Genomic DNA, 11,564 nt, shown 5'->3' with positions numbered 1-11,564 from the left:
TTTCTCAGATCCACAAATAACAAAAATATTATTAGATTCGTCATTTTGAAGCTTCTTAATCTTTAAATTTCTGCCTTCAGCTAATAAAAACTGAACTTTTAAGATCAGAATAATAATGTTGCATTGCTGCTTTCAGGACTTTATTAAATCTGGCAGCCGAGGAGAATTTAATACGCCTGGATATGATTATTACCTGTTAAAAACATCAGATTTAGTCAATGCAAAATCAATAAATCAATAAGTTTATGAATGATTTAGTTGAGAGATGCATTAAAAAGTTTAATAATTTGTATGAAGGTGGAAATAAATCTTTGCTTCAACATATTAGCGACAGCTAACAATAAACCAAACATTTGTTTTTGAAAGTGTCATAAAAGCAATATTTAATGTTTTGATCTATTTCAGGTCAGATTTCATTTTCCTGTGAGAAAACAGTTATTGTCCTTCAGCAACATGTTAATCTTCACATAAACTGTTTATTTTGCTGCTGATTAAAACATTTTCCTCCTTTTATCAGAGACAAAGATCTTCTATTGAATGATGCTCTAATAGACTTTATTCTGTATTTTGATCAAATATTTTGTTCTGAACCATTGCTCTGGCTCCTTCACCTCCTAAGATTTATTATTATTATTATTATTATTATTTGGAGGTTTCAGAGCTGAAGTCATTTATTGTTTCAGATTATGTAATCTCTCTCTCTTTGTGTGCTTCTGTTCCAACAAACAAACCTCTAAAACCTTTCCGTGTGATTTCATCTACAGCTGAGAGAACAGCTGGCGCAGCGGCTTCAGCGGCCCCGCCGCTACCCCGCCGCGCCGCTCCGCCGTCCCGCCGCTACACTGCCGCGCCGCTCCGCCGCTACACCGCCGCGCCGTTCCGCCGCTACCCCGCCGCGCCGCTCCGCCGCTACCTTGCCGCTACCCCGCCCCGCCGCGCCGCTCCGCCTCATTGGGTGCGTGAGAGCGCGGGCGGGCGGAGGCGGAGCGTCCCGCAGCTGCTCCACTCTGAGCCGCATCCCGAACCCCGCAGCCGCATCCGGAGCAGCGCAGCGGCGGAACCGCGGAGTCATGAACCAGAGCGCCGGAGCCGCGCAGCAAACCCGGAGCTTCTCCCTGGACGAGAAGGTAAGCTGACCTCTGACCCCGACCTTAAGGCTGATCGCTGCCTCAAGTCCCAGAAAGTTGCTCAAAGTTCGGCTGAAGGCGATGAATGTCCGGTTCGGTTCGGGTTCTGCTGGCTCGGGTGGGCTCAGAGGAGAACATAGAGAACTTCTGCTGATTCAAATATTCAGATTTAATATTTAATATTGACCTGCTGCAGCTCTGACCCGGACCGGCCGGACTGGACGGAACCGAGCTGCTGGAAGTTTGTTACAGTGAAAGAAGATTTCAGAATAAAGTTCTGAGGATTCATGGATTAAAGATAAACATCTGAAAATCACTGGAACGGTTCTGGTTCTGATGGTTCTGGTTCTGGTGGTTCTGGTTATGATGGTTCTGGTTATGATGGTTCTGGTGGTTCTGGTTCTGATGGTTCTGGTGGTTCTGGTTCTGGTGGTTCTGGTTATGATGGTTCTGGTGGTTCTGGTGGTTCTGATGGTTCTGGTGGTTCTGGTTCTGATGGTTCTGGTGGTTCTGATGGTTCTGGTGGTTCTGGTGGTTCTGGTTCTGATGGTTCTGGTGGTTCTGATGGTTCTGGTTCTGGTGGTTCTGATGGTTCTGGTGGTTCTAGTGGTTCTGATGGTTCTGGTTCTGGTGGTTCTTGTTCTGATGGTTCTGGTGGTTCTGGTTCTGGTGGTTCTGGTTCTGATGGTTCTGGTGGTTCTGGTTCTGGTTCTGATGGTTCTGGTGGTTCTAGTGGTTCTGATGGTTCTGGTGGTTCTGATGGTTCTGGTTCTGATGGTTCTGATGGTTCTGGTGGTTCTGGTTCTGGTTCTGATGGTTCTGGTGGTTCTAGTGGTTCTGATGGTTCTGGTGGTTCTAGTGGTTCTGATGGTTCTGGTGGTTCTGATGGTTCTGGTTCTGATGGTTCTGGTTCTGGTGGTTCTGGTTCTGATGGTTCTGGTGGTTCTAGTGGTTCTGATGGTTCTGGTTCTGATGGTTCTGGTTCTGATGGTTCTGACGGAGCTGCTCTCATTAGCTCAGGTTATAACAGGAAATAATATTAGCCACCATCACTATGCAGATGATACTCAGCTCTCCATTATGACATCACCAGGTGACCTTTGACCCCGTCACCAGGTGACCTTCATGTTGGTTTAAAGAGTTTCTCTGGAGAATATTTCATAAAGAATAAAGTTTGTTTCTCAAACCAAACATCCGATAAAACTCCCATCAGCCACCAGGGGGCTCCACATTCGTCACGCAGGCAAAAGAAGTTCAAAGTCCAAACTTGTTGATCTTTATTCTCCTTTTCCTTTGATCTCTTGTTTCTTCTTCTCTTGCTGTGGAAAAACCCAAAAGCCTGCTGGTCCTTCAGAACCGGGCCACATCACTTCCTGTCTGAAAATAAAGAACGATCATAACACAGAAATAAAATCAACAATTATTAACCTGCAAATAAACTCTGAAAAATTACAAAAATTCAAATGAAGAATTAAAGAATAAATATGTCCAACAAAAGTATTAAAACTTTATTTGTAACTGAACAACTACAATAAAATAATGAGATATTAATGAGAAATGTTCTTTAATGAAGCAGTTATTTTACTTGAAATGCTTTAAATGGAGTTAAATTTCAACAAGGATCATTAGCATGCTAGCAGCGTTAGCCGCTAGCCGTCAGGCTGCTGGGCTGAAGTCGTCAATAATCTGCTGATGATCGATGATCATCAGCAGATGATCGATGATCATCAGCTGATGATCAGCAGACGTTCCAGTGGAGGACGAACTCTGCAGCTCGTGTTGCTGCATCGTTGAAGTGATTCGGCTAATTAAGAAGCTCAGATGTTTGTTAAACGAGGCAATATTAAAAAAGACGGAAAAACTGATCTGGTTGACAGAAAACAGTTCAGGTTTTCAAGGACTGTTTCCAGTTTTTAAACGCAGTTCCTGTTCTGGACAAGAAGCAAAATGATCAAGACAGATTCCACTGCAAAACCTGCCCTGCTGACTTTTTTTAATGAATTTTTTATGTGTTCCTTATTGGAGAATCTTTTATTCTTCTCCAATATTAAATTTCATCTACAAACTTTAAATGCAACTTTGATTTTAATTCCTCCGATTTCATTGAAGACGCTTCAGCTGAAGAGACGATGAATAATTCCTGACGAGGATGAAACCAAATGAAACGTTGCATTTTTCAGTAACTTTAGGTGTTTTCATGAAAAAGCATCAGTGATTTAATTCAGTTCATTTCTAATTATCTTCCAGTTTGTTGTTCAGATTTCTATAGAAACTCTTGACCCGCAGCACCACACCTCCTGACCAGCAGGGGGCCACAGTGGAGAGGGCAACCTCTCCTTTAACAGGAACAGCCCTGACCCTGAACCAGGTCCAGAACCGGGTCAGCCCCAGCCAATCGGATTCCAGATCAGACGCAGCAGGAAATAACAAAACAGGAATTAACAGGCGAGGAAGAGGAACCACAGGAAGTTCTGCAAGAACCTGAGACCCGACCCGGATTGGACCCGACCCGGATTGGACCCGACCCGGATTGAACCCGACCCGGATTGAACCCGACCCGGATTGGACCCGACCCGGATTGAACCCGACCCGGATTGAACCCGACCCGGATTGGACCCGACCCGGATTGGACCCGTTGGAGTTAATAATAGCAGCGATGAGGCTCTAAATATAGAAACTCTTTATTCCTGAATCAAACGCCGCAAATGGCTTCATTTCACAAACCTGAATTATTTTGAGGTTTTTTAGGTGTCAGCGCAGCCCGGTTCTGATCAGCAGAACCGGTCTTGTGCGAAATTCGGTTCCCCTGTGAAAATCTGTTCCCCCTGCGTCGGGAGCGCGCATTACAGCCAGAGAGGCGAAAGAGGATCTGATCATTTTCACGTCGCTTCTGATCGATTTCTCGGTAAAACAACTAATACAACCATGTCAATGTTGTAACACTCAGTTTAATTTGCAGCTGTTGTTTAAAAATTGTAAAATAAATAAATAAACGAGTCTTCTGACGCTGTTTTGTGTTATTGTAAACACCAAGAGAATCGCTCTTTTCTCACGTAAGTTTGGCAGAAATAAACAGTCACCAAACACAGTTTTCCCAACACGTGGTGTGTATGTAAAGGTTTTTGTGAATTTGGAAACAGTTGTTCTTTATTCCCCAAGGTTATGGAGTAAGGAGAGGAAATAATGGATGATTCAGCAGCCTGAAATATTCTGTTCCCCCTCCATAAAATGGGAACAAATTATTTTACCTGCAAATGCTTAACTGTGCTTATTCCTCTCATCATCAACAATAAATACTGTGATTTTGGTATCATTTGCTCTTATTTTGCCATCTTCCTCTTATTTTAATAGAAGGAATAATTTTAGTATCATTTTGTTTTAATAATATACTGAAATTATTCATTTTATTAAAATAAGATGAAAGCATATCAGTACAAAGACATAAAGTCTTTGTGAGACATATATGTATGATAATAAAACTAAAATGCATGTGCATTGATGTATATTTATAAGAATTGGAAATCAAATTTACATTTCTCAGCTTGAGTTTTTTTCTGGACTGGACAGGAGTCAATGGCAGAGCAGAGGAAGACGGTGATGGAGCAGGAGGTGGAGGTGCTGCAGCAGGTGGAGGTGCTGCAGCAGGTGGAGGTGCTGCAGCAGGTGGAGGTGCTGCAGCAGGTGGAGGTGCTGCAGCAGGTGGAGGTGCTGCAGCAGGTGGAGGTGCTGCAGCAGGTGGAGATGGTGATGGAGCAAATAGTGATGAAATGTTTTCAAACTGGCTGTTTGCCAACAGCCAGTTTGCTGTTGATGATTATTGTTGATAAATACATTTGTTTCCATGTTTTTGAGGGGGAATGAATAATTTCAGTCAGGTAAAACAACTAAAATATTTGGTTCCCCCTCATAAATCTGGCAAAATAAGAGCAAATGATACCAAAATCACAGTATTTATTGTTGATGATGAGAGGAATAGGCAAAGTTAAGCATTTGCAGGTAAAATAATTTGTTCCCATTTTATGGAGGGGGAACAGAATATTTCAGGCTGCTGAATCATCCATTATTTCCTCTCCTTACTCCATAACCTTGGGGAATAAAGAACAACTGTTTCCAAATTCACAAAAACCTTTACATACACACCACGTGTTGGGAAAAACTGTGTTTGGTGACTGACTTTTATTTCTGCCAGACTTACGTGAGAAAGAGCGATTCTCTTGGTGTTTACAATAACACAAAACAGCGTCAGAAGACCTCGTTTATTTATTTATTTTACAATTTTTTTAAACAACAGCTGCAAATTAAACTGAGTGTTACAACATTGACATGGTTGTATTAGTTGTTTTACCGAGAAATCGATCAGAAGCGACGTGAAAATGATCAGATCCTCTTTCGCCTCTCTGGCTGTAATGCGCGCTCCCGACGCAGGTGTAACCGGGTTCTGCTTCACACCGCTGTACCAGGCCGACCCAAGTAACCCCTCGACTCTGCGTTGTGTAGATGTTTTAATGAAGACCAGGAGTTCTGGGTGAACAGGCAGTTTATTTCCTGAATGAGAACAGATCAGGTTGGAATCAATGCAATGGTTCAGCTTCCCTCAGCACACTACAACAGAGCGTCATGTTGACTTTAACTTAGCACAGAAAGTATTTTACAAATATTAACAAAACTAAAAGTGCAAAATTGGTGCCAGGCACACAAATCATAAATAGTAGTTGCACACTATTGATGTAAGTTATTAAGAATGATACTTTATGTGTTTCTAACACTTTTCCGTGCTGAGGAATGAAACTCACCTCTGGTGCAGCTTCCATAGACTGGCACTGATTACAGCAGCATATAACCAGCCACACAGAGAGGAGGCGCTATTTCCCCTTGCACTGATAATATATAAAGCAAGTGGGATTCTACAACATAAACTCTGTTACACAGGGAACAGATTTTCACAGGGAAACCGAATTTCGCACAAGACCTCGACTCTGAGCCCGGCTAGGAGGATTCAGAACCTGCAACGACTGAACATCAATTAGAACCAATCAAAGAAAATTATGAGAAAAAAACCTGGCAATTAATTTGATCCAGTATATTGATTATTAATCAATACTGCAAAAAACCAGAACCACCAGAACCATGAGAACCATCAGAACCATGAGAACCACCAGAACCATGAGAACCATCAGAACCATGAGAACCATCAGAACCATGAGAACCACCAGTAAAACTTTTACGTTTCCATGAAGTGGGTTTTTGGTTCTGCTGATTAATTTTCAAGAGATGAAGCAGATCGGACAGAAACTCTTTTTCTTGAAATATTTCAGATTCAGATCCATAAGTTGATGAGAATCAGCTGAAAATGAAGGCTTTTATTGTGAAAATAATTAAATGATCATAACTCTGATCTCAGCGAAGTCATTTTTCTGGGAGATGCTAACTGAGCTACATCATCTGCTACGCTAACGCTCAGATCTCCTCCTCATCACTGCAGCTCTGGGTTCAGCGAGGAAGGCTGCTCCCTTCTGACCCGTCTGACCTCTGCAGCGTGACCCCAGGGAGCTGGAGGTCACCAGACGGAGGAACGTCTCCTCTGCCCCATCAGATGCCTGATGGTTTCATTCTCCAGGTTTCCTCAGTCGGTGACGATCCTGAACAGAATGAAGTGAAACGTGTTTCTTTCAGTGGGAACGTGTGAGCAGAGCGCCCCCTGGAGGCCGGAGGCGGCACCACAGGAGGCCTCAGACCGGAGAGCAGATGAAGGATCAGGAAGTAGAGTCCTGCTGACGGAGGAAGAGGAGAACGATGAAGATGACGTTTCCTTGAATCGTAGCTGAGCGTTAGCTTAGCGCCGCCGGCCTCAGAGGATCCGGCAGGAATAATTATGTCCACATTAACTGGAATCAATCACTTGTTCCTCCAGGCTGTTTTCATGGAAACTGATTACTTTAATTGATTTGGTGAATTGATCGACAGGCGCCCGCCTGGAAACGAATCCCTGACTGTTTTTGTCAGAGCGGATCAGAAAATGATTCAATTATGGGATGTTTAGTGACATGAGTGTCTTTGTAACAACCAGGCGGCGAGTTAACCAAATACCCTCCATCTGGTAAAAACCAGGACAGATTACAGTTCACAACCAACCACTAGATGGAGACTGTGAAGTGCACAATTCAGAGACTGAGGTCCAGACAAAGGTCAGGGAGCAAAAACAATCTTTAATACGTCTGCAGACGGAGAGCAAGAAATCCACTGCATCAGGCACAAATTAGGATCCGCTCTGAGGAACCCAGAGCTGCATGGTTACTTTATTCATCTCTCTTTACTACCGAGGCGGAGACTCACTCTTCTAAGACCAAACAAAAGAAACAAAGGAAAACATGCAGAACCTTGTATGCTCATCACTGTAATGTGAAAACTAAACTCTGTCTCCATGCAGCGAAGGCCACGAGAAAAACAGCCGGTTCCCAAATAACTGTCTGGGAAACTTACTGCAGTAAACAAGATGGAGGCGTCAGAGTTTAGTGATTTCTCTTTAGTCTTTGGCTGAAGACCAGGAGCCATTTCTGCTGCTAGCGCTAGGCTAGCATGTTAGCTTTGGTTGGATTTACCCAGAATGCCCTGCACTGTAGTCCACTTCCTGCTTTTGGAGCGCTCTCTGGTCCTCATGGTGTTCACATTCAAACTGAACCCAGACCTGGAGGACCAGAGGTCAGAGGTCAACTAGCATTCATATCTGACCAACTGAACCGGACTTTGACTAGGCAGACTGGAGTCGGGTTGAAGCAGGCTGAACAGAACTGAAGGGAATGATGAACCTGGATTCATTTGATGAGTTATGAATTTCAATTTAATATGCAAGATATTCTGCAAAATGAATGAATGATGAACGGATGAAGTGATGAATCATATTTAAATTCAGAAATATTTTATTGATCCCAACTGATATCTGCTGCTGTTTGTCCTGACCTTTCGGCCATTTCTGTCCTGAAATGAAATTTCTCTCCTTCAATCATCTATTTGATTTCCAAATAGTTTTTTTCTCAATTAATGCTGCAGATTAATCAAATGATATCCGTCCTGGAAACTGATGTAACTTTCAGTTTCATGAAAAGAGAAAAGCAGCTTTTAATTAAAAAGCTGGTTGAACAGGCGGCGGGCCGATAGTATCGCTGCATCTACTGACCTCAATCTGCGCCGCTCACCTCTGCAAATGAGTCTGGAGGCAGAAACTCACTTTGGCAGGAACGTCAGATTAATTCATTAAACCTGGACCCAACATTTCCTCCCACTGATCCTCTGAACTGTTCACAGATGGAGCTGCTAACAGAAGCTGCTAACCGCCTGGAGCTGCAGTTTTTAACGTTTCTCTGTTAGTTTGTCCTCCGAAAATCCTCAGCAGGATAACCAGGCTAAGCCCCGCCTCCTCCTGAAGAGGCGGGGCTTAGTGTCACTCAGGGTTTGTTACAGTTTAAGGTTATCAAAGGAAAAATCAGCAGAAAAACCTTGAACTGGGCAGGATGGAGGCATTTTACATAAATCCATGTATGAAAAGTCATTTTGATTTGTGACTCAATAAACCTGCTTTAGTAAAAGAACCGCCGTGGATCTGGTTTCCCTGCAGCTGCAGAACCACAGAAAGTTCCCGATTCATTCATTTTGTTTGAATTAATTTCTAATATACATATTTGCAGCAATAATTGAACTTTTAATCATTTATCCACAAAAGAATTTTAGCACTCAAAGTCTGACCTCAACTGACAAACATGCTAATGCTAATGCTAATTGAGAACATGCAGAAAGATCCTGGGGCGAGAATCGAACCCATGACCTTGCTGCAAGGCAACAGTGCTACCCACTGCACGTAATGCTAATGTCTTTATGCTAATCTTAGCGTCAACATCAATAAAAATGTCTTTGAAATTTGTCTGCTGCTTCTGTAAAAGTGAAATTCAGAGTTTGTACAAAACACTGACATCACAATGATCTAGACAGAGCTAGCCAAACTGCTAATGCTAATGTGTGGAGGTTAGCATTTTGCAGAGCTAACCTCATAAAAAAGTGAATCATAAAACAAAATGTGATTATTTAGCACAGTGTGATTAATGTTCACAGGTTTTTAAAATACATCTCCATCTTCAGCCAGCACGCTAACAGTGCTATGCTAATGCTAACCATATCCTAGCTAAACTAGACAATAAAAGGAGTTTAATTCCTTGCTCAGGGTCTAATTGGTGAACACTGATAAATAAATGAAATACATAGCCCTTAATTGTGCGGTAAAACTAACAATAATATAGAAGGTCGCACAGGGTTAACTGGGCAGGTTTGATGCTGTTCCAATAACTTCCAGTGGCTCCTTTGTTGTTGTTACCATCAATTTATTCCATATATCAGCTTAAATACTTCAGACTTTAAGAACTGACACATGCTGACCAGGCTAAATCATAATGATGCTAACAATAAATCATATTTAACACGATCAACAGAAATTATGACCCTCCACCCGGCGCACCCGTTTCCTTCTACATAGTGAACCAGCGCGTCATACGGCTCTCATTCATACTAAGTGACAGTCACGCCCACTTAGGACACACCCACCACTAACTGTCACAGCTGTGCCACAGGTAATGCTCATTTAGATTATTTGGCTCTTACACCCGATTATCAGCATTCCAGCACAATAAGATGATCAATTATGAAATGACTCACTGTGATTTAAACACACGCAGCATTTCATATTCATAAACATGTTTTCCAGCTGAGCTTCCAGCTCCTTTAAGTCACGTCTTAAGACTCTATTAGCATAAAACCAGGATGAACAAACCAATGTTTTCATTGTGGCTTTATTTACTGATTTTATGAAAATCCTTCTGTTTATGAAGTCATGAAGATCGAAATGCCCAGAGATGAAATATATAATCAGCAGATTTTCTCTGCCGCGGATCCAAGATTTTATCTTCAGGGTCTCAGGCGGCTGCACTGGACCAACGGCGCCGAACGTCACAGGTCCAGTCAGACCGACCCGCTCTGGTTCTGGTTCTGGTTCTGACAGAAGGAAAGGAGAAGCTTTGCTTTCACCAGCAGACATTTAATGAGACCTGAAGTTTCAAAGCCTCTGGAGGAACTGAAGGGAGTTCATCTCTGGTAAACATAAATAGATCTTTTTATTTATAAATAGATGTATTTATAAAAAAAGATCTATTATAAAAAAGATCTTATAAATAGATCTTTTTATAAATAGATCTTTTTATTTATAAATAGATCTATAAATAGATCTATTTATCCTCCCAGCTGCTAAACAAACGTAGTTTTGCATTTTCTGATCGAAATGATGAAGCATAAATATAGAAACTATTTTCAGCCTGTTTCTCTGTAAAGTCAGAATAATATACAAAAACTGAACCATAAGTTTGAACTGCCTTGTTGCTGAAAATGTACTAAATAAATAAAACTACCTTAAAATGAACTGCTGTCTATTTTCTTTTTAAAAGTGACTAAAGAAGCAACTTCCTGCTGGTATGTTTGGCAGTGATGTTTCCCCTCACGTTTGCTGTAGTTCCTGAAGTTCTTCCTTCCTGTTCAGCAGGACATCGGGCCGATCGGACCCGACCGGAACTGGAAGGGTATCGGCATCTCGCTGCTGGTCATCATGGCCGTCCTCTCCTGCATCGGCGTCTCCATCGTCCTGCTGTCTCCAGGTGAGTCGATGGCAGCGGCCGCTTCTCTCCTCCGCTGAGCTCATTCCTCCTTCCCGCCCTCAGATGGGTCCGGTAAGCCGCTGATCGCGCCGCTGGCTCTGGATGACCTTTTCCAGAGGAGCTTCCAGATCCACGATCCGCAGGCAAAATGGATCAGCGGTAAGTTTTAATCAATCAGTCAATCGATCAGTCAGTGAAGAGGAGCAGCAGGTCAGACAACAGCAAAGATGTTTTCCAAAATGATCACTAAGTTCAGAACTTTAAATTTTAATGCAATGAATCACTTTACTCTTTTATTTTTACATCCTGAGCTCCAGAACCGGAACCTTTGTACTGTGTTTCCAGTACAGCCATAAATGTGACGCACAGCTACTTCCCCTAACAGCAGCGACTTCGCTCGGTTAATTTCTGCTTCTGAATGATCTGATTGGATGCTGGGCAACACTACTGCCAACTTGTGCTACAAAGTGTTAGCCTATCAGCAAAGCCATGCTAACCTTAATTAGCATCTCCATACAAACATGCAAGAGCCAAATATAATGTCAGCATCCAGAATAGCAGCATATGCTAATGTTAGCTTTTCAATTTTTATCAGTGAAAGAGATTTTATGAAGCCGATTTGATAAACCGGCGCTAAGGGAGCCATTTTGTAAACACCAAGTTCACCACGGTGATGGGACAGCAGGGGAAGCTGATTGGCTGATTCTTCTGCCATTGTAGAATCAAAATGAAATTATAGATACAATTA

The 11,564-nt window shown here is 42.4% G+C and overlaps 1 protein-coding gene across 3 annotated transcripts in view; it reads left to right on the top strand.

The window, feature by feature from the left end:
• The first annotated feature begins 982 nt into the window (after positions 1-982).
• The window catches only part of LOC129374596 (inactive dipeptidyl peptidase 10-like), a 33,794-nt gene continuing 23,212 nt past the window's right edge, over positions 983-11,564 (top strand). The window contains exons 1-3 of one of the 3 annotated variants that reach the window (XM_055053105.1): positions 983-1,127; positions 10,702-10,816; positions 10,880-10,975. In XM_055053105.1, the coding sequence (XP_054909080.1) occupies positions 1,071-1,127; positions 10,702-10,816; positions 10,880-10,975 (268 nt within the window). In that variant the 5' untranslated portion in view covers positions 983-1,070. Of the gene's footprint in view, positions 1,128-10,701; positions 10,817-10,879; positions 10,976-11,564 lie in introns of those variants that run through there. The other 2 variants (XM_055053106.1, XM_055053107.1) reach the window with 2 other exon arrangements.

This window comes from Poeciliopsis prolifica, unplaced genomic scaffold (assembly GCF_027474105.1).
Source record: "Poeciliopsis prolifica strain line A6 unplaced genomic scaffold, Auburn_PproV2 SCAFFOLD036, whole genome shotgun sequence".
Taxonomy (NCBI): Eukaryota; Metazoa; Chordata; class Actinopteri; order Cyprinodontiformes; family Poeciliidae; genus Poeciliopsis; species Poeciliopsis prolifica.
The sequence above is the reverse complement of the archived record's forward strand: the minus strand, read 5'-3'. Positions and strand labels throughout refer to the sequence as shown.